General features: G+C 37.2%; 2 protein-coding genes across 3 annotated transcripts in view; both read right to left on the bottom strand.

Moving 5' to 3' along the window:
- PTPRO (protein tyrosine phosphatase receptor type O) overlaps positions 1–21,483 on the bottom strand; it is a 285,274-nt gene that overhangs the window by 153,584 nt on the left and 110,207 nt on the right. The window lies entirely within an intron of this gene.
- Positions 9,843–13,306, bottom strand: LOC134759461 (small ribosomal subunit protein uS5-like). The gene is made up of 2 exons (XM_063711966.1): positions 13,247–13,306; positions 9,843–13,152 (listed from the first exon to the last, which is right to left on the bottom strand). Exons 1-2 carry the CDS (start codon positions 13,304–13,306, stop codon positions 12,436–12,438), a joined length of 777 nt encoding a protein of 258 aa, XP_063568036.1. The 3' UTR covers positions 9,843–12,435.

The raw sequence follows: 21,483 nt of genomic DNA, 5'->3' as shown, positions 1-21,483 counted from the left end.
TTGACTTGTATATGTTAAACCATCCCTGCATCCATGCCATGGAATGAAACCCATTTGATCATGGTGAATTATGTTTTTGATATGCTGTTGTATTCAGTTAGCTAGTATTTTGTTAAGGACTTTTTGCATCTATGTTCATTAGTGATACTGGTCTGTAGTTTTCTTGTTTTCTGTTATGTCCTTTCCCAGTTTTGGTATTAGGGTGATGCTGGCTTCATAGAATGATTTAGGGAGGATTTCCTCTTTCTCTATTTTGTGGAATAGTGCCAACAGGATTGGTACCAATTCTTCTTTGAATGACTGATAGAATTCACCTGTAAATCCATCTAGTACTGGCTTTGTTGTTGGTATTTTTTTCGTACCATTTCAATCTCACTGCTTGTTATTGACCTGTTCAGGGTTTCTAATTCTTCCAGCTTTAAGCTAGAAGGGTTGTATACTTCCAGGAATTTATCCATCTCCTCCAGGTTTTCTAATTTATGCACATAAAGGTGTTCATAGTAACCTTGCATGATCTTTTGTATTTCTGTGGTGTCAGTTGTAGTATCTCCTTTTTCATTTCTAATTGAGCTTATTTGGATCTTCTCTCTTCTTTTCTTGGTTAATCTCACTAATGGTCTATCAGTTTTATTTATCCTTTCAAAGAACCAGCTTTTTGTTTCATTTATCTTTTGCATACTTTTTTGTTTCAATTTCATTCAGTTCTACTCTTATCTTAGTTATTTCCTTTCTTCTGCTAGGTTTGAGTTTGGTTTGTTCTTGTTTCTCTAGTTCCTTGAGGTGTGACCTTAGATTGTCTATTTGTGCTCTTTCAGACTCTTTGATGTAGGCGTTCAAGGCTATGAAGTTTTCTCTCAGCACAGCTTTTGCTGTATCCCAGAGATTTTGATAGGTTGTGTCACTATTATTGTTCAGTTCAAATAATTTTTTAATTTTGCTTGATTTCATTGTTGACCCAATGATCATTCAGGAGCAGGTTATTTAATTTCCATGTATTTGCATGGTTTTGAAGGTTCCTTTTGGAGTTGATTTCCAATTTTATTCCACTGCGGTCTGAGAGAGTGCTTGGTATAATTTCAATTTTCTTAAATTTATTAAGACTTGTTTTGTGGCCTATCATTTGGTCTATCTCAGAGAATGTTCCATGTGCTGATGAGTAGAATGCATATTCTGTGGTTGATGGGGAGAATGTTCTGTAAATATTTGTTAAGTCCATTTGTTCTAGGGTATAGTTTAAATCCATTGTTTCTTTGTTGACATTCTGTCTTAATGACCTGTCAAGGGCTGTCAGTGGAATATTGAAGTCTCCCACCATTACTGTGTTGCTGTCTGTCTCATTTCTTAGGTCTAGTAGCAATTGTTTTATAAATTTGGGAGCTCCAGTGTTAGGTGCCTATATATATATATATGCATATATATGCAGTGTTAGGTATATATATATATATATATATATATATATATATATATACACACACACACACACACATATATATATATATATATATAGGATTGTGATACTTTCCTGTGGAACAAGGCCTTTTATCATTATATAATGTTTCTCTTTATTTTTTTTTAACATTGTTGCTTTAAAGTTTGCTTTGTCTTATATAAGAATAGCTACTCCTGCTTGCTTTTTGTGTCCATTTGCATGGAATGTCTTTTTCCACCCCTTTACCTTAAGTTTATGGGAGTCCTTATGTGTTAGGTGAGTCTCTTGAAGGCAGCAGCAACTTGGTTGGTGAATTCTTATCCATTCTGCCATTCTGTGTCTTTTAAGTGGAGCATTTAAGCTGTTTACATTCAATGTTAGTATTGAGATGGGAGGTACCATTCTATGCATTGTGCTATTTGTTGCCTGAATACCTTTTTTCTTTATTGTTGTTTTATAGGTCCTGTGAGATTTATGCTTTGAGGTGGTTCTGTTTTGATGTATTTTGAGTATTTGTTTCAAGATTTAGAGCTCCTTTCAGCAGTTCTTGTAGTACTGGCTTGGTAGTTTTTTTATTTAAAAAAAATTTTTTTTGAGACAGCATGTAACTCTGTTACTCAGGCTAGAGTGCAGTGGTGCGATCATGGCTCACTATGGCCTTGACCTCTCAGGCTCAAGCAATCCTCCCACCCCAGCCTCCCAAGTTGCTGGGACTATTGGCACACATTACACACCCACCTAATTTTTGTACTTTTTGTAGAGATGGAGTTTCACCACATTGCCTAGGCAGGTCTTGAAATCCTGAGCCCAGATGATCTGCCTGCCTTGGCCTCCCAAAGTGCTAGGATTACAGGCATGAGACACCATGCCTGGCCTAAACTTTAAGAATTAAATAAAACAATTATGGATGGAAAGGCTTAAAAATTGTGTTCTTGGTATAACTACAGGTTTCTATAAAGTAGTCAAATCATTTTGGCCAACACAGGATGAAGGGCTAGAAACCAAAAGTAGAAAGGATCTGAATAGAGACTGGGAAAGAGTCATTTCCTTAAGCTACTTCTGGCAGAGGGTCTTTAATATTCAGGAGAGGAAAAACTGGTAAATTCCTCATAGTACAAAACCTTTTTATTGGCAGGAATGTTGCTTTTGTAATTCATTCAATTTTAGAGGGAATTTCCTGAATGCAGGCCACTGCCTTAGGGTTGTAGGAAATATCAAGTTAAAAATGCAGCATTGCTTAGAGAACTAGCAAATATAATAGGAGCCGTAAGACATGGACATAGATGTATAACATAGAGAGCATTACAAGTAAAAGAGAAGGGAACTAAACCAAGATTGTATTTAGCTGGATAAATAAAAGAACGTTTCACACAGGAAGTGATCCTTACTTGAATCATAAATTCTCAATTTAAAATTAAAAGGAGCCTTGGAGGTGACTTAGTCTGATCCTCTGGGGCAGTGAAAATGATGACAAAAGTTTGTTAGGGGCAGATAGTACTAAGTACAGAACCATTTTATTTTAGAGTAATTTTAGACTTACAGAAGAGTAGCAAAGATAGCACAGAGAGTTCCTGTGTATTTTTTACTCAATTTGCCCTGCTGTAACATCTTAGATTACCATGGTGCATTTGCCAAAACTAAGAAATTAACATTGGTACAATACTATTTTCATTGTATAAATGTAAGGTGTATAACATGAGGTTTTGCTATACATAGCCATAATGAAATGATTACTATAGGTAAGTAACTTAACATATCCATCACTTTCCATATTTTTATTTCTATAGTAAGAGCATCTACTCTCAGTAAATTTTCAGTAAGAACATCTACTCTCAGGAAATTTTCAGTATTGCAATACAATGTTATTAATGATAGTCCTCTTACTGTACAGTAGATCTCTTGGTCTGTTCATCCTATATAACTGCAAGTTTGCTCCCTTTGACCTATGTCTCCTCATTTCCTCCTCTTCCCTGCCCATGGTATGCACCATTATATTGTTAAAGCAAACTACGTATGGTCTGAGAAGGACTCCATACTTCTATATATGAGTCCATATGGATGAACTGTAACCTAGCTTAAAAGTCAGACAAAACTGAAAACCAAGCTTAGGAGTACGCACCTGTAACAATAACTGAGTCTTGGCCAATCCCAGTGGCCATACTTCAGCCACTCATAGACTGCTAGGTGTTCAAACTGTTCACATAAGGCAAATGCCAACCTGTAACCAATCTAGTTGTTTCTGTACCTCACTGCTGATTTCTGTATGTCACTTCCTTTTTTTTGTCTATAAATCTTCTTTCACTGTGTGGCTGTGCTGGAGTCTCTGTGAATCTGCTGTGATTCTGGGGGCTGCCCGATTTGTGACTCGTTCGTTGCTAAATTAAACTTTAAATTTAATTCTGCCTAAGTTTTTATTTTATCAATATTCTATATGTATTCACCTTTTTTTTCAGATTCCACGTACAAGTAAGTCCATATAGTATTTGTCCTTCTGTGTCTGGCTTATTTCACTTAGCATAATGTCTTGTTCTCCGGGTTCATCCGTGTTGTTATTTAAGGATGAATAATGTTCCATTGTATATATACATAGTACCCTAATTATTTTAATCAATTTTTCAGTCAACAGAAACTTAGATTGTTTTCATGTCTTGGCTATTGTGAATAATGCTGCAATGAACACGGAAAAGCTGACATCTCTTGGAGCTGCTTATTTCATTTCCTTTGGGTATATACCCACGTAAAAGATTGCTGGATTATATGGTAGTCTTTTTAAAAATTTTTTGAGAGACCTCCATACTGTTTTTCCCTATGGCTGTAGCAATTTACACTCCCATCAACAGTGTGCAAGGGTTCTCTTTTCTCTACAACCTTGTGCACACTTGTTTTCTCTTGACATTTTGGTAATAGCCATTCTCACAGGTATGAGGTGATTATGGAAAACATCCAACAAATGTCTGATGAATACTTACAGTGCAAGGCCTTTCTATAAGTGCAGGCAGATAATGCTATTTTCTGTTCCTTACCGCACTTCCTTCTCAATCAGTGCTTTTTTTTTTTTTTTCTAGGAACAGGAAGATAGAATAGAGAAAAAGGCAAATATATAATGCCGGGTGGATTCTTTTGAATAAGATTCCATAGGGAAAGTTCCTAGTATTAGGAAAAAATCATTTTTAACATATAGTGTAAGCAAGTTACCTGGAATGTGGTAAGTAGGAGAATTACATATGTATGTAATGTTCGGCATTTCAATATCTTATAGGCTAAAGAAATGAGATATACAGCATGTGTTTCAGAGTAGTTCTATATTGCTATCATACTGCTGCAAATGTATTACTCTATTATTACAGTTACCACAAGTAAATGCCATTTGGAATATTTGAAAATGGAAATCACTCTATCTCAATGATAACAGAAGCAATTTCACTTGTTTCTGCTAGGCAGATCAACTGGAATTATATTTCAAAATAAAATAAATATTTCCCAAGAAGACTGACATGAAATCCACAATTTCCCTCATACAGGGGATTTTTCTTTTTGGAAATGAACCTGATGAATTTCACCATCAATATGCACAGAATGAAACCATTACTTTCCAAAGAACCAGGAACTCAATGTACCTATAATTGTCCTTTTTGTTCAAAGACTATAAGACGCAACCCACTCACACAGATGGCAAATTTGGCTCTTAAAAATTTGCTTTTTGGTGAAAAGTCACAGCTATGAGGCATAGGATTGTGGCAAATTCAATCATCTATGTTTGAATGCATCTATCATGCTTGCCCAGGAATTCATCAGCTGCCTTTAAATTTAGTAATTCATTACATTGTGGGCTGGTTTTCTTTTTCAATCCTGCATCTAATGTTGTCAGTGCTGCCTTGCCCGTCAAAACCTTCTCCATCTTTCCGATGGAGGTCAAGTGAAGTTAGTGAAGGCTGGTGGGGAAACAGTTAAGCTCATAAATGAAATAGTATTCAAAGCTAAGGTGGCAAATTCCTTGCTTTTCACCCGCCTTGTTTTGCCTTTTTATTCTCTGCAAAGGGGCTGGAATTGAGCAATAAGATCCTGCTGCAGTTTTTTATTCCAGATTTACTCAAGCACAATTTTGGAGCTTAATATTCTTTCTTTTATGTCATTTATACTTTCTACTGCCACCGCCCCATGAAATCCATCCACAAAGACAAAAATCATAGCCGTTTGTTGTTATTCTATTTCATTTGTCATAATAGTTGTGTGGTCAGAAACAATGATCAATCCATAGGGCTGGTTCTCTAAAACCTTATTCTTCCCAGGCAGCCCTTTGCGGAGGGCTAGATGATTCATATGCTGAATGTAGGCTTCAGTAAGCAAAACACCAAGAAGTCACTGGAAAGTGAGTGTGCCTACTGTGTGCTAACATGCAGGGAGGAGGAGGCTAGATGACATGTCATGAGTATCCCAAATATGAGTAATGTGTGCTCTCTGCAGGTGTTACTTTCTTGGGAGGATTGCAACTTGGTCAACTCTTTCCAAGCTTCCCTACTGAGGGTAGACTTTTCCTCAACGGCTTCCTGCTGGCACAGTGAGATGGATTTTGAGGGTATCTTTTCCTACTTTTATTTTATATAAATAAAATATTTTAATTAATAAATAAAATAAAATTAATATCTTTTCCTACTTGTATTTATTTACCCTAAGAAAACAGGACTTCTATTACAACTTTCATATGACTTCTATCCTACTTGTGACATCCCAAGTAACTTGCTTACTGTATGTTAAAAATGATTTTTCCTAATACTAGGAACATTCCCTATGGAATTTTATTCCAAAGAATCCATCAGGCATCATATATTTGCCTTCCTCCCTATTCTATCTTCCTGTCCCTAGCAAATATTAGAATAAAATATTTTAATTAATAAAATAAAATATCTTTTCCTACTTATATTTCCAGGTAAATAAGGAAGAACGGAATGAGTCTCCCATTATTTTAGTTGCTGCAGCAAATGCTGCTCTGAGTGTCTTGTGGTGACCTCCTTGCCTTCCATCTCTTTGGTGGACAGGGCAGAGAATTAGGAGGTTTGAAAGGTGTTTTTCTGATTCAATTTCTTCTATAATAATAATTTTCTTTACATTGACCGTTATTCTTTAGTTAGAGAAATGTAGTTTACATTAGTAAAATTTGAACTTCTAGTACCACAAAACCCGTATAATTTGAAAAACAAACCCCCAAAATTTAAGGAAAAGGCTTGAGATTATTTGTTGTTGTTGTTGTTTTTTCAAATTCAACAATAGAATAACATGCTGAGAAAGTGCACTGCTATTATGCATTGTTCTGAATAGATTGACACCATATTAACAAGGCATTAGAGTAATGAGTGATTCACTGTTTAAAAAAATCCATATATTGAATATTTTTAATCAATATGCTACAAATGCTGCTTTACAAATGTCAGTTTCATGAGTGCTCTGCATCCTAAAAAGCATAAATTCATCTAACTTAGATTTTGCTAATATGTTTCAGTTGAACTGTTTCTGTCCTCCCATTTTAATATTTGGCTGAGTTTTGTTCCAGACATGTCAAAGACCTGGCCTAGGGAGATAAGGATTAATTTATTGAAGATAATTTACAATAAGGAAATCAAGTAGAAATTTAGAGTAACAAGCCCATGTCAATTTAAGTTGATTCATTTTAATGAAGTAATTTTTTTTTCTAAATGGAGATACCAAACTACATTTTTATAAAATAAATAAAAGTAATGATTATCTACCATTTAGTGTAAGCACATGATTTATTGTTAACTCAAAGTGGGACAGAACATTTTACTGAGCTGTAACTCCACTTATCATTAGGTTAGGCCAGATGAAATTGATGATACTCAACCAGATAAATTTTTGACACCTAATGCTTTAAAAATAAGAACCAAAGAACTTCACTCCTTTCATTTTCTTACCATAACCATAAATGTTTCCTGTGCACTTAGATTGTTTCAGGCTCTAAGGCTATGTACTTTATTTACAGAGATGCCTATCCAGCCATTTATAAAAGCACATAGGGACTCAGTAACAGACCCTAGATTGAAATATAAAAATATTGAATGAATAATAAATTTTAAAATAGTAATCCATTTCAATGAGTCCTAATATTTACATAAAAGAAATATATGACCACTGTACAAAATTAGCATATATAGCTAATAAAACATTAACAACAAAGGAAAAAAATCCTTATAAGTCCATTACCCAGAAGTAACCACTGTTACACTTTCTGACTCTTTAAACCTGCTGTTGTTCTTTAATAAAAGTGGGATCATATTGTTTTCTAATATGCTTTTTCCCATTAATGTATGGAAAAAACTCAGCACATCAGTAAATATTTTTTGCTTATATTCATTTTAAGTGATTGCATTATATGACATTTTTTGGGTACTTGAAATGTTATTGTGGTTGCTAATTATAGAACCCATTGAGAGACAAAAAGTCCTAATTTTTTTAGTCATTACTATTCAAAGACCGGTCTGTGGAACAAGGCCAGTCTGAAAACTATTTATAAGTCATCTATTATAGTTTGTTCAGCCAGCTATAAAAAAAAAGAAACATGGACTAGATAGCTGATAAACAACAGAAATTTATTTTTCACAGCTCTGGGAGCAGGGAAGTCAAAGATCAAGGCACTATTAGATTTGGTGCATGGTGGTTTATAGATGCTCATCATTTTGCTGTGTCATCACATGGTGGGAGGGGAGGGGGATCTCTCTGGGGCCTCCTTTATAAGGGAACAAATCACCTCCTGCAGGCTTTACCTTCAAATATTGTCACATTGGGGATTACGTTTCGGCAAACAAATTTGGGCGGGGGAGGGGAATAAATTGTCTATGGTGTTATATGTAACAAAGTAAGTATATCAATGGAGGATTTGCCTTTAAAACTTTTTTTTTCTTTTTCAATTTTTAGTTTTTATTTGGGGGTACATACACAGGTTTGTTATCTGGATATATTGTGTGATGCTGAGGTTTGGGATACAAATGATCCCATCACCTAGGTATTAATCACAGTACCCGACAGTTTTTCAACTCTTGCCCCACTCTCTGCCTCTCCCCTTGAGTAGTCTCCATTGTCTATTGTTGCCATCTTTATGTCCGTAAGTACTGGATGTTTATCTGCCACTTATAAGTGAGAATAGTCAGGACTTGGTTTTCTGTTCCTGTGTTAATTTGCTTAGGATAATGGTCTTCAGCTGCATCTATGTTGCAGCAAAGGACATAATTTTGTTCTCTTCGATGGCTGCATAGTATTCCATGGTCTATATGTGCCATATTTTCTTTATCCATTCCACCACTGATAGGCCCCTAGGTTGATTCCTTGATTTTGTTATCACAAATAGTGCTGTGATGAACATGTGAGTACATGTGTCTTTTTGCTAGAACGGTTTTTTTTTTTTTGATATATACTCATTAATGAGACTGCATGATCAAATGACACTTCCGTTTTAACTTCTTTGAGAAATCTCAAAACTACTTCCCATATTGGCTGAGCTGATTTACATTCCCACCAACAGTGTAGGAGCATTCCTTTTTCTCCACAGCCTCGCCAACATCTGTTGTTTTCTGATGTTTTAGTCACAGCTGTTCTGACTGGTGTGAGATGCTGTCTCATTGTGGTTTTGTTTTGTGTTTCTCTGATGATTAGTGATGATGAGCATCTTTTCATGTTTCTTGTGTGTCTTCTTTTGAGACGTGTCTGTTCATGTATTTTGCCTATTTTTAACGGGATTATTTGTTTTTTGCTTGTTCAATTGTTTAAGTTTCATATGAATTCTAGATATTAGACCTTTGTCAGATGCAGTTTGTGAACATTTTCTCCCTTTCTCTAGGTTGTCTGTTTACTCTGTTGATAGTTTCTTTCAGTGTGCAGAAGCTCTTTAGTTTAATTAGGTCCACTTGTCATTTTTTGTTTTTGTTAAAATTGCTTTTGAGAATTTAGTCATCAATACTTTCCCCAGGCCGATGTCCAGATTGGTGTTTCCTAAGTTTTCTTCTAGAATTCTTATAGTTTGAAGTCTTATGTTTAAATTTTTAATCAATTTTCAGTTAATTTTTGTATACAGTTAATTTTCATATGTGGGATCCAGTTTCATTCTTCTGCATATGGCTGGAAAGCTATCCCAGTCCTATTTATTGCTGAATAGGCAATTCTTTCCCCGTTGCTTATTTTTATCAACTTTGTCAAAGATCAGATGGCTTTAGGTGTTCTACACATCAGATGGCATAGGCTTTATTTATGGGTTCTCTATTCTGTTCCATTGGTCTACGTGTCTCTTTTTGTAAAAGTACCATGCTGCTTTGGTACTGTAGCATATAGTGTAGTTTGAAGTTGTGTAATGTGATGCCTCTGGCTTTGTTCTTTCTTCTTAGGATTGCTTAGACTATTTGGGCTCTTTTTTGGTCTGTATAAATTTTAGAATAGTTTTTTTTCTAGCTCTGTGAAAAATGATGTTCATAGCTTGATAGGAGTAGTATTAAAAGTATAGATTGCTTTGGGCAGCATGGCCAATTTAATGATATTGATTCTTCTAATCTATGAGCATGGAATGTTTTTTCATTTGTGTGTGTCATCTGATTTCTTTTTGCAGGGTTTTGTAGTTCTTCTTTTGTTTAGATGTACTTCCAGGTATTTTTTTTATGTGTGTGGCTATTGTAAATGGGATTGCATTTTTGTTTTGGCCCTCAGCTTGAATGTTATTGATGTATAAAACTGCTACTAATTTTTGTACATTGATTTTGTATCCTGAAACTTCACTGAAGTCATTTATCAGTTCCAACAGGCTTTTGGTGGAGTCTTCAGGGTTGTCAATGTATAGAATCATATTGTCCATGAAGAGAGATAGTTTGACTTCTTTTCCTATTTGGTTGCCTTTTATTTCTTTCTCTTGCCTGATTGCTCTGGCTACCAATTCCAGTACTATGTTGAATAGGAGTGGTGAGAGTGGGCATCCTTGTTTTGTTGCATTTCTCAAGGGGAATGCTTCCAATTTTTGCCCATTCAGTATGATGCTGACTGTGGATTTGTCTTAGATTGCTTTTATTATTTTGAAGTATGTTCCTTTGATGCCTAGTTTGTTGAGGGTTTTTATCACAAAAAGTTGTTGGATTTTATCAAAAGCTTTCCCTGTGTCTGAGATGATCATATTGTTTTTGTTTTTAATTCTTTATATTGTGAGTCACATTTGTTGATTTGCGTACACTGAATCAACCTTGCATTCCAGGAATGAAGCCTACTTGATCATGGTGAATTAGCTTTTTGATGTGTTTCTGAATTCAGTTTGCTAGCATTTTGTTGAAGATTTTTGCATCTATGTTCATCAGGAATATTGGCCTGTAATTTTATTTTTTTCATTGTGTCTTTGCCAGGTTTTGATACTGGTCTGATGCTGGCTTTGTAGAATGTGTTAGAAGGGACTCCCTTCTTGATTTTTTGAAATAGTTGCAGTAAAATTGGTACCAGCTTTTTGTACATCTGGTAGAATTTGGCTGTAAATCCATCTGGTCTGGGGCTTTTATTGGTTGGTAGTTTTTATTTTATTACTGATTCAATTTCAGAACTTGATATTGGTCTGTTCAATGTTTCAATTTCTTCTTGATTCAATCTTGGGAAATTGTGTGTTTCCCAGAATTTATCATTTCCTCTAGATTTTCTAGTTTTTGTGTGTAGAGAGGTTCATAATGGTCTCCAAGGATTTTCTGTATTTTGGTGGGATCAGTTGTAATGTCATTCTTTGTCATTTCTGATTGTGCTTATTTGGATCTTCTCTCTTCTTTTCTTTGTTAATCTAGTGTATTGATCTTGATTATCCTTTCAAAGAACCAACTTTTAGTTTTGTTGATACTTTGTATGAATTTTTGGGTCTCAATTTTATTCTCAATATCTGCCCTAATTTTAGTTCTTTCTTTTATTCTGAGAACTTTGGGGTTAGTTTGTTCTTGTTTTTCTAGTTCCTCTAGATGTGATATTAGATCGTTAATTTGAGATCTTTCTAACACTTTGAGGTAGGCATTTAGCACTATAAACTTCCCTCTTAATACTACTTTTGCTGAATCCCAGAGATTTTGGTATGTTGTGTCTCTGTTTTCATTTATTTCAAAGAATTTTTAAATTTCTGCCTTGATTTCATTGTTTACCCAAAAGTCATTCAGGATCCAGTTATTTAATTTCCATGTAATTGTGTAGTTTTAAGAGATTTTCTTGGTATTGATTTCTATTTTTATTCTATCGTGGTTTGTGAGTATGGTTGATTTGATATTGATTTCATTGAGACTTGCTTTATGGTAGAGCATGTGGTCAATCTTGGAGTATGTTCCCTGCGCAGATGAGAAGAATGCATACTCTGTGGTTTGTGGGTTAAGTGTTTTGTAGACCTTCATTAGGTCGAGTTGGTCAAGTGTTGAGTTTAAGTTCAGAGTTTCTTTGTTAGTTTGCTGCCTTCATGACCTGTCTAGTGCTGTCAGTTGGGGGTTGAAGACCCTTACCATTATTGTGTGGCTGTCTAAGTCTTTTAGTAGGCTTATAAATCTGGTTGCTCCAAAGTTGATGCATACATATTTATGAGAGTCAAGACTTCTTGTTGAATTGAACCCTTTATCATTACATAATGCCCTTCTTTGTCTTTTTTTTACTGTTGTTGGCTTAAAGTATGTTTTATCAGATAGAAGAATAGTGACCCTTGCTTTTTTGTTTTTTATTTAAAGGATGGGGCCTTCCTATGTTGTCCAGGCTTGTTTTGAAATCTTGGGCCTGAGCGATCTGCCTGCCTTGGCCTCCCAAAGTGCTGGGATTAGAGGTGTGAGCCATAGCACCTGGGCTGTGACCACTGCTTTTATTTCTTCTCTGTTTGCATGGTAGATCTTTCTCCAACCCTGTACTTTGAGCCTATGGGTGTCTTTACATGTAAGATGGGTTTGATGAACACAGCAGACTGATGAGTCTTGTATTTTTTTTTCAGGCTTAATTCACTTTATTTTTCTTGTATAAAAATCCTATGTTGTAGCCACAGCTGGATCCTCAGTCCTCTGCATGGAGACTCTGGTGTGGGTCTTGAAGAAGTGGTCAGTGAATTCCTGATAGGGAGACTTAGTGAATACAGTCTCCTTCCAGAGGTTGGGGGTCAGGTAGCTGTAGGTCTTAGAGACGGCATCAAAGGTGGCCTTGGAAAAGTTGCCCAGGGTGGCAGTGCAGCCCCTGGCTAAGGTGTAGCAGTCATTGATACCAGCCATCATGAGCAGCTTCTTGGGCACAGGGGCTGAGATGATGCCAGTGTTCCTGGACTCAGGGATGAGGTGCTCCAGCACAGAGCTGCAGCAGTCTGTCACCTTGCACGGGACAGTGTGGGGTTTGCCGATATTGTTCCCCCTGTAGCCTCTGCACAAGGGGACAATGGCGAGCTTGGCCAGGATGATGGCCCCGCAGATGGCAGTGGCCACCTCCTTGGGGCACTTAACACCCAGAACTACGTGGCTATTGTAGTCCCCAATGGCAACAAATGCCTTGAACTTGGTGTGCTGGCTGATGTGGATCTGCTTCTGCACCATCATAATCTTCAAATCCTTGTCCTTGAGACAGGCCCCCAAGAAAAAGTCAATGATATCAGATTCTTTGATGGGCAGGGAGAAGAGGTAGATTTCCTCCAGGGACTTGATCTTCATGTCCTTGACCAGGAGGCCCAGCTTGGTGATGGGCATCCACTCATCCTCGGCCTTGCCTCAGTGAGCTCCGTGGCCTCAGCCCCAGCTCTGTCCATGGCTGTGACCACAATCCAGATGCCACTGCCAAAACCTCCACGAAAGCCACAGTGGTTCCCCGTCCCAGGGCCCCCAGGGCTTCCGGGCCCCCTCGCTGCACCAGCGTCATCTGCTATTTGGTGTTTTCTTGGAGAAGAAGTGAGTCTTGTATTTTTAACAACCTTGCAGCTCTGTGTCTTTTAAGTCATGCATTGAGACCATTAACATTTAAGCTTAATATTGATAAGTGAGGTTTTGATCCTACCATGAAGTTGTTAGCTGGTTGCTTTGTAGTTTCTATTGTGTAGTTGCTTTATATGGTCTGCAGGCTATGTACTTAAGTGTGTTTTTGCGGTTGCAGGCATCGTTCTTTCATTTCCATGTTTAGAACTCCCTTAAGGATCTCTCTTAAGGCTGGTCTAGTGGTAATGAATTCCCTTAGGACTTGCTTGTCTGGAAAATATTTTATTTCTCTTTCACTTATAAACCTTAGTTTGTTGAGATATAGAATTCTTGGTTGGAATTTCTTTTCTTTAAGAATGCTGAAAATAGGCCCCCAGTCTCTCCTGGCTTGTAAGGTTTCTGGTGATAAGTCCTCTATTAGCCGGATGGGGTTCTCTTTGTACATGATCTGTCCTTTTTCCTCTAGCAGTCTTTAAGATTTTTTCTTTAGCGTTGACCTTGCTCAATCTGGTGACTGCGTGATTTGTAGTCTACATGGCCTGATATTTGTTTTGTATAGTATCTCACAGGTATTCTCTGAATGTCTTGTATCTGGACATCTATCTTCCTAGCTAGATTAGGCATGTTACTTTAATTATTCTTTCAACTATATTTTCCAGGTTGTTTGCTTTTTTCCTTCTCTCTCAGGAATGCCAATAATTCATACATTTAGTCATCTTACATAATCCCATATTTCATGAGGACTGCTCATTTTTAAAATTCTTCATATTTATTTTTGCCATATTGGGGTAGTTCAAAAGACCAGTCTGCAATCTCTGAAATTCTTTCTTCTGCTTGGTTCAGTCTATTGATAAAGATTTCATTTGTATTTTGGAATTCTTTAGGTGAGTTTTTCAATTCCAGAAGCTCTGATTGATTTCTTTTAAAGATGTTTATCTTTTTGTTCATTTCCTGGGTTGATTTAGAAATTTCCTTTTGTTGATTTTCAACCTTGTCTTGGATCTGCATGAGCTTCCTTGCAATCCATGCTTTGAATTTTTATTTATTATTTCTGAGTTTCCATTTTGGCTAGGGACCATTGCTGGAGACGTAGCTCAATCTTTTGGTGGTTTCACTACATTCAGGTTTTTCACAGTGCTAGAATTCTTGTGCTGGTTGCTTCTCACCTGGAGACACTGGCACTTCTAATTTTTGCATTTTATTTCATACAGGTAGGGCTTTTCCTTTATCTTTCTTTCCTTCTAATGTCATTACTATTATTCTCTTTCCCTTCCCTGCCTTGTGGGCTGTGACTGTAAAGAATGCTGAGGAGGGTCTTTCAGTTTTGCTTCTATAGCAGTATGCACTTCTTTCAACAGGTTTTATATTGGGCTGTGAAGTTTGTCCTACAAGCCTGTAGATAACAGCCAGCTGTGGCCAAAGTGGCTGGTATGTACTTTGTCTGTGTTTAGAAGTGGAAGTTCTTTGTTGCCCAGGCAATGGGTTGATTCATAGGATACACATTGGTCTGAGGTCCCTGCTCAGCACTGTGGGGGCAGGAGCCATAAAGGGTGGGGCCAGTTGGGCAGGCCTGCCTGGAGGTCCCCTGATGCAGGCACAAGCACCAGTATCAAGTGAGAATCCAGTGGGTGGCTACCAGGCACCCAGAGGTGTGTCTAAATGTGGAGTCAGGAAACCACCTTTGCTCCAAGTTCTGTGTTCCAGGTTCCTAATCCAGGAGAGTGGGTGCTTCAAATGCCTGCAGATCTTCCTGGGTGTGGAGCAGAGAGGGTCTTCCTGCACCAATATCTACAAACAGAGGGGGTTGTGCAACTCAGGCTGCCATACCAGGCAAGCAGGTATTCTAAATGCCTGGAGATCTGCCTGAGCATGGAGCAGAAAGGGTCTTGCTATGCCATGATCTATGTCCATAAATGGTGGGGCAGCTCAGGCTGCTGAACCAGAAGACTGGATGCTCAGAATGTCTGGTGATCTGCCTGAGTGTGAACAGAGAGGGCTTCCTTGCACCAAGATCTTTGGACAGTCTTGATGGTCCTGGTCAGCAATGTCCCAAAAGTCTAGAGATCTTCTTGGGTGTGGAGCAGAGAGAGCCCCGCTGCACAAAGATTTCTGCACAGGAGGGGTGAGGCAAATCTAGCTGCTGAACTAAGCAAGCAGGTTCTCTGAATGCCTGGAGATCTTCCTGGTCATGTAGCAGAGAAGGTCTCTCTGTACCAGTCTTTTCACAGGAAGGATAGGTGGCTCCGGCTGCTGAACCAGGTGAATGGGTGCTCTGAATGCCTGGAGATCTGCCTGGGCATGGAGCAGAGAGACCCTCTCTGTACTACAATATATGTCAAGGAAGGGTGGTGTGGCTCAGGCTGTTAGTCTAGCCAAGCAGGTGTTCCAAATAACCAGATTTCTGCCTAGGGATGGAGCAGGGAGGGCTCTGTTGCACCACAATCTCAGGGGAGGAGGATGGGGCACTCAGCAAGGGCACACACAAATCAGTTCCAGATTGCCAAGCTGGCCCTGGCTGCAAGTCTTGCTGCTCAGAAGAAACCACAACTGTAGCAACTCTCCTCCTGCCTGTGATGGGGGAGAGCACAATTCCAGAGACTACTGCTGAGATACTTTTCACAGTTCTGGCTGTGGAAGCCGCCACACCACTCCAGAGAAGATGCTTCAATCTCTGGGCCAAGACTAAAGTGCCTCTGCAGCCATGGTGCTAGGGCACCAAAGCATGGTTGACTTTGTATGCACCCAGATTTAAAATGGCATCTTACTCTCATCCAGGGTCTGAGAAAACTTCTGCCACTTTTCCTGGTGTCTTTCTTTCACAATTTCTCCAAGACTCTCCCTAAGTTAACTCCAGGAATTAGGAGAAGCAAAGTGCTCTCTCTTGTCCTGGGTTGCTTGGATTTCCAGTGGAAAGGTGAGTCACAGAGGGAAACTCTCTGCCTCTCTCACATGCTGGGGCTCCACTCACTTTTATCAACTGGATGCCGTCACAGGGCTGTTTAAAACTGTCACAGCAATTTGCCAGACTATATTATGTTTGTTTTTTATGTAATAATAAAAAAGAAATTACTGCTTGTATTTTGTGTGTTTGCCTTAACTTTTTATAAATTTATTTTTTGAAGGTTTTTTTGTGTCTCTATTTCCTTCAGTTCTGCTCTGATCTTAGTTATTTCTTGCCTTCTGTTAGCTTTTGAATGTGTTTGCTCTTGCTTTTCTAGTTCTTTTAACTGTGATGTTAGGGTGTCAATTTTAGATCTTTCCTGCTTTCTGTTGTGGGCATTTAGTGCTATAAATTTCCCTCTACACACTGCTTTGAATGTGTCCCAAAGATTCTGGTATGTTGTGTCTTTGTTCTTGTTGGTTTCAAAGAACATCTTTATTTCTGCCTTCATTTCGTTATGTACCCAGTAGTCATTCAGGAGCAGGTTGTTCAGTTTCCATGATGAACATATTGGTACACGGTAGATTGAGTGGTGGGAAAAACCTTGATCTTTTGCCACAGATAGTTTAAAAAGTATAGCCAATCTGGCTAGTCTGACTAGAATTTCTTGGCCTGAAAATAATAGCCTGAGCCAAAGACATGTTGATAGGAATGTTTTCAATGGTAAGGCAGCTAAAATTTGGAGGAGTACGTGTTAGTATTTGGAGAAATAAGTGTTCTGCTATCCATGGTACTGAACAATCATTTCTCACTAAGGCCTGGTTATTTCATCTAACCCTGGAATACTGATTACTATGGACCAACATTTCTCAGAAATTCTCAATCAAGAGAAAGAAGAACCAATGGCGATATATATTTGAGAAATATGAGAAAAAGAGAAAAACTGATACAAGTAAAGAGCAATTATAGAGAGAGATTGCCAAAAAGATAAAAAAGGTGCTTTGCTAATTTATTTACTAAGATAATTTAGCCAACCTTAGCCAAAATACCAAAAGAACAACAGATTTATATTCAATACAGTGCAAAGCAGCATCACTGTTGACATTAATAAATAAGTTATTTTTGAAAGAATGACAGACGAGATTGCCAAGCAGAGATTTTATGACTGATGTCATGTCAGTTTAGTTACACAAAAATTTTTATACTTTTCCTTTGCTTTAGTTTTCAATACATATGAAAATTGTGTTTTGTGAAGCTATGCCAAATAGCATAAAATCATGACTTATGGGTCATCATTAAATTAATAATTTCACATACTTTTGAAAGATCTGTCATATTTTTGATAGCTACAATCCCTCTTATCCTATTATAGTTAGGAAAGTCTATTACCCTATATCAGCCTCTTGCCCACACGTTATAAATATAGGAGATGCTTCATACATGATAGTCACTGAATAAGTTTGTCAGATCTTCTCCGCTAAGTTAGGGAAAAACAGGGGGCACTGGTGTCTTTAAAAATTATACCAATAGACCACCTTGAGAGGAGAAGGGTAGGAGTTAGGACTATGTCCTGCAGCAGAGATGCTAATGCTTCTTTGCAAAAGCACCTATTATTTTGAAATTGTCTGACTGTATCTGTGATTCTTGCAACCAAAAGGGCCAAATTATTATGGATATAGTATAATGTATTTAATCAAACTCCTATTGTTGCACATTTAGGTTGTTTCACATTTTCTTTGTGATAATCAGTGGTTCATTGAACATCCCTATAGCTAAATCTTTGCCCACATTCAACAGCTCTTTTAAATTTCAAAGCATTTCACAGACATTCACTTGATTGAAATTTTAGTAGTTTTTGAGAAACATCAACCAAATCTGGCCAGCTTGTTGAAAAGCCTACCATAAATTAAGTGATGTTTAAGTAGGTCTGTGTTTCATTTAACATAATAACACTTACCTACGTTGGAAAAAAATTCCCATGCATTTACATGAATAACACTTTTGATGTCATCTGTGAAAAATGTTCAATGGCCAAGTGGATTTGTAAACTCCTGCTGAAAGCAATTTTCCCCTTTTCCAGGAAATACTGATCTTTACTATTTTATCATTCACCCTGATAGAAAATAAAGAACTTACTTGTCCTTAGTCTTTACCTTTGCTTATATGAGAAACATGCCACCCAAATGAGTTTTAGTATACTCTGTGGCTTATGTATGAAAACCAAAGTGTTGAATAGAAACCTAAAAGTATTTTGAAATTTGATATGAAATTGAAAATTAGTGCATTTGAACTTAAGATGTTTCATGTGAGTTTATGTTTGCTTTCAACTAAAAAGGCAATAGTTTAAATGTTGCTAAAAGTGTTATTCAGTAGTGCTAATATTTGGTAGAATTTATTTCTAGAAATATGGGATATAACTCTGCAAAGGGCATTTTACTGGACTACTTATTTTCAAGAGAGCAACTTCTGTGCATACTGAATAAAAAGAAGAACCCAAGATATGCATATTAACAGGGAATTCAGTGCTGCATTGTGACCAAGAGACCACATATTCAGTGAAAGGACAGAAAATTTTGGAGGATTTTCAAACTTAAGGCACAGAACAACATTCTGTTTCAAAAACAAATGAACAAACAAAAACCAGCTGCTAACTACCAAAGGCATTTTTCACAGAACTAGAAAAAAACTATTTTAAAATTCACATAGAATAAAAAAAGAGTCTGAATAGCCAAGGCAATCCTAAGCAAAAAGAACAAAGCCAGAGGCATCACGCTTCCCAATTTCAAACTATACCGCAGGCTACAATCACCAAAACAGCATGGTATTGGCACAAAAACAGATATGTAAACCAAAGGAACAGAATAGAGAGCCCAGAAATAACGTCACACACCTACATCCATCTGATCTTCAACGAAGCCAACAAAAAAAGCAATGAGGAAAATACTCCCTATTCAATAAATGGTGTTGGAATAACTGGCTAGCCATATGCAGAAGATTGAAACTGGACCCTTTCCTTCCACCATATACAAAAAACAACCCAAGATGGATTAAAGACTTAAATGTAAAGCCCAAAACTGGCCAGGCGTGGTGGCTCACGCCTGTAATCCCAGCACTTTGGGAGGCCAAGGCGGGTGGATCATGAGGTCAGGAGATCGAGACCATCCTGGCTAATACGGTGAAACCCCGTCTCTACTAAAAAAAAATACAAATACAAAAAGTTAGCCGAGTATGGTGGCACACGCTTGTAGTTCCAGCTACTCAGGAGGCTGAGGCAGGAGAATCGTTTGAACCCAGGAGGCAGAGGTTGCAGTGAGCTGAGATCAGCGCCACTGCACTCCAGCCTGGGCGACAGAGTGAGACTCTGTCGCAAAAAAAAAAAAAAAAAAAAAAAAAAAAGCCACTATAAAAACCCTGAAAGACAACCTAGGCAATACCATCCTGGATATAGGAACAGGCAGACATTTCATGGTGAAGATATCAAAAATAATTGTGACAAAAGCAAAAATTAACAAATGGGATCTAATTAAACTAAAGAGTGCACAGCAAAATCAATAACAACAACAACAACAAAAACAAACAAATGAAAACTATCAACAGAGTAAACGGACAACGTACAGAATGGGAGGAAAATTTTGCAAACTGTGTATCTGACAAAGGTCTAATATCCAGCACCTACAAGGAACTTAAATTTACAAGCAAAAAATATAAACAACCACATTAAAAAGTGGGCAAAGAACATGAGCAAACACTTTTCTGTAGAAGACATGCATTAGGCCAACAAGCATATGAAAAAAGCTCAGCATCACTGATCATTAGAGAAATGCAAATCAAAACCACAATGAGATGCTGTCTCACACCAGTCAGAAGGCTACGATTCAAAAGTCACAAAATAACAGATACTGGCAAGGTTGCGGAGAAAAGGGAATGCTTATATGTTGATGGTGGGGGTGTAAATTAATTCAATCATTGTGGAAGACACTGTGGCAATTCCTAAAACAGCTGAAAATAGAACTACCACTTAAACCCACAATCCCACTACTGGATATATATCCAAAGGAATATAAATTGTTCTGTCATGAAGACACATGCACACATATATTCACTGCAGCATTATTCACAATAGCAAAGACATAGAATCAACCTAAATGCCCATCAGCAGTAGACTGGGTAAAGAAAATGTGTTACATATACATCATGCAATACTATGCAGCAGTAAAAAAATAATGAGATCATGTCCTTTGCAGGGGCATGCATGGAGCTGGAGGCCATTATCCTTAGCAAACTATTGCAGGAATGGAAAACCAAATACTGCATGTTCTCACTTATAAGTGGGAGCTAAATGATGAGAACACATGGACACATAGAGGGGAACAATGGACACTGGGCCCTACATCAGGGTGGTGGATGAGGGGAGGAAGACGATCAGGAAAAATAACAAATGGGTACTAGGATTATAATACCTGGATGGCGAAATAATCTGCACAAGAAACTCCCATGACATGAGTTTATCTATATAACCAACCTGCACACATACCACTAAACTTAAAATAAAAGCTAAAAAAGCAAAAACAAAAACAAAAAACAGCTGTTAAGCTCAGTCTCATATGAATATTAGTGTCTAAAGAAGGTTGATTGGCCATGGAATATTACTTAAGATTATTAACACCATGTTATAATATGCAGTATGAATGTGGAGTGAGATTAGACATGCTTCTCTAGATTGAAAAAGCAGGTTTAAAAGAAATAATAAAATAAGAATTGTAAAAAGTTATCATCATAATCTATCATTCTTTAGTCTAGATTCCATAATTTTGCACAGTTTTTCTAATATTAATATTTTCCAAGGTAAAAAGCCAAATGTAAGACTTTGAAATTATCCAAATTTGTAGCATGAATTTCTTATGTTTTCATTTGCTTTGAAAATTGCATTCATATATAATTTGCTCTATCGAATAATAACAATTATTAGAACAATTGAAATTATAATGTTCTTTTAAAATAACAAGATCTGTCTTAGTTTGGCAATTTGGTTGCACACCTACTAAAATGTTTTAATTACAGAAGGAGATAATTGAATAGGGCTTCTTATGTGAAATTTTTGAAAAGTTGAAGTGAGAAAAAGATCAAATAATTCATATTTTGAAGGAAGATAAATAATTATATGGTATAGTTTTCCAAAAGGTATAATTTTTGAAGGCAAATTCTTCCCAAACTGAGTGAAATAACTAGTTAATTCCTCCTGA

This window comes from Pongo abelii, chromosome 10 (genome assembly GCF_028885655.2).
Source record: "Pongo abelii isolate AG06213 chromosome 10, NHGRI_mPonAbe1-v2.0_pri, whole genome shotgun sequence".
Lineage (NCBI taxonomy): Eukaryota > Metazoa > Chordata > Mammalia > Primates > Hominidae > Pongo > Pongo abelii.
The sequence above is the reverse complement of the archived record's forward strand: the minus strand, read 5'-3'. Positions and strand labels throughout refer to the sequence as shown.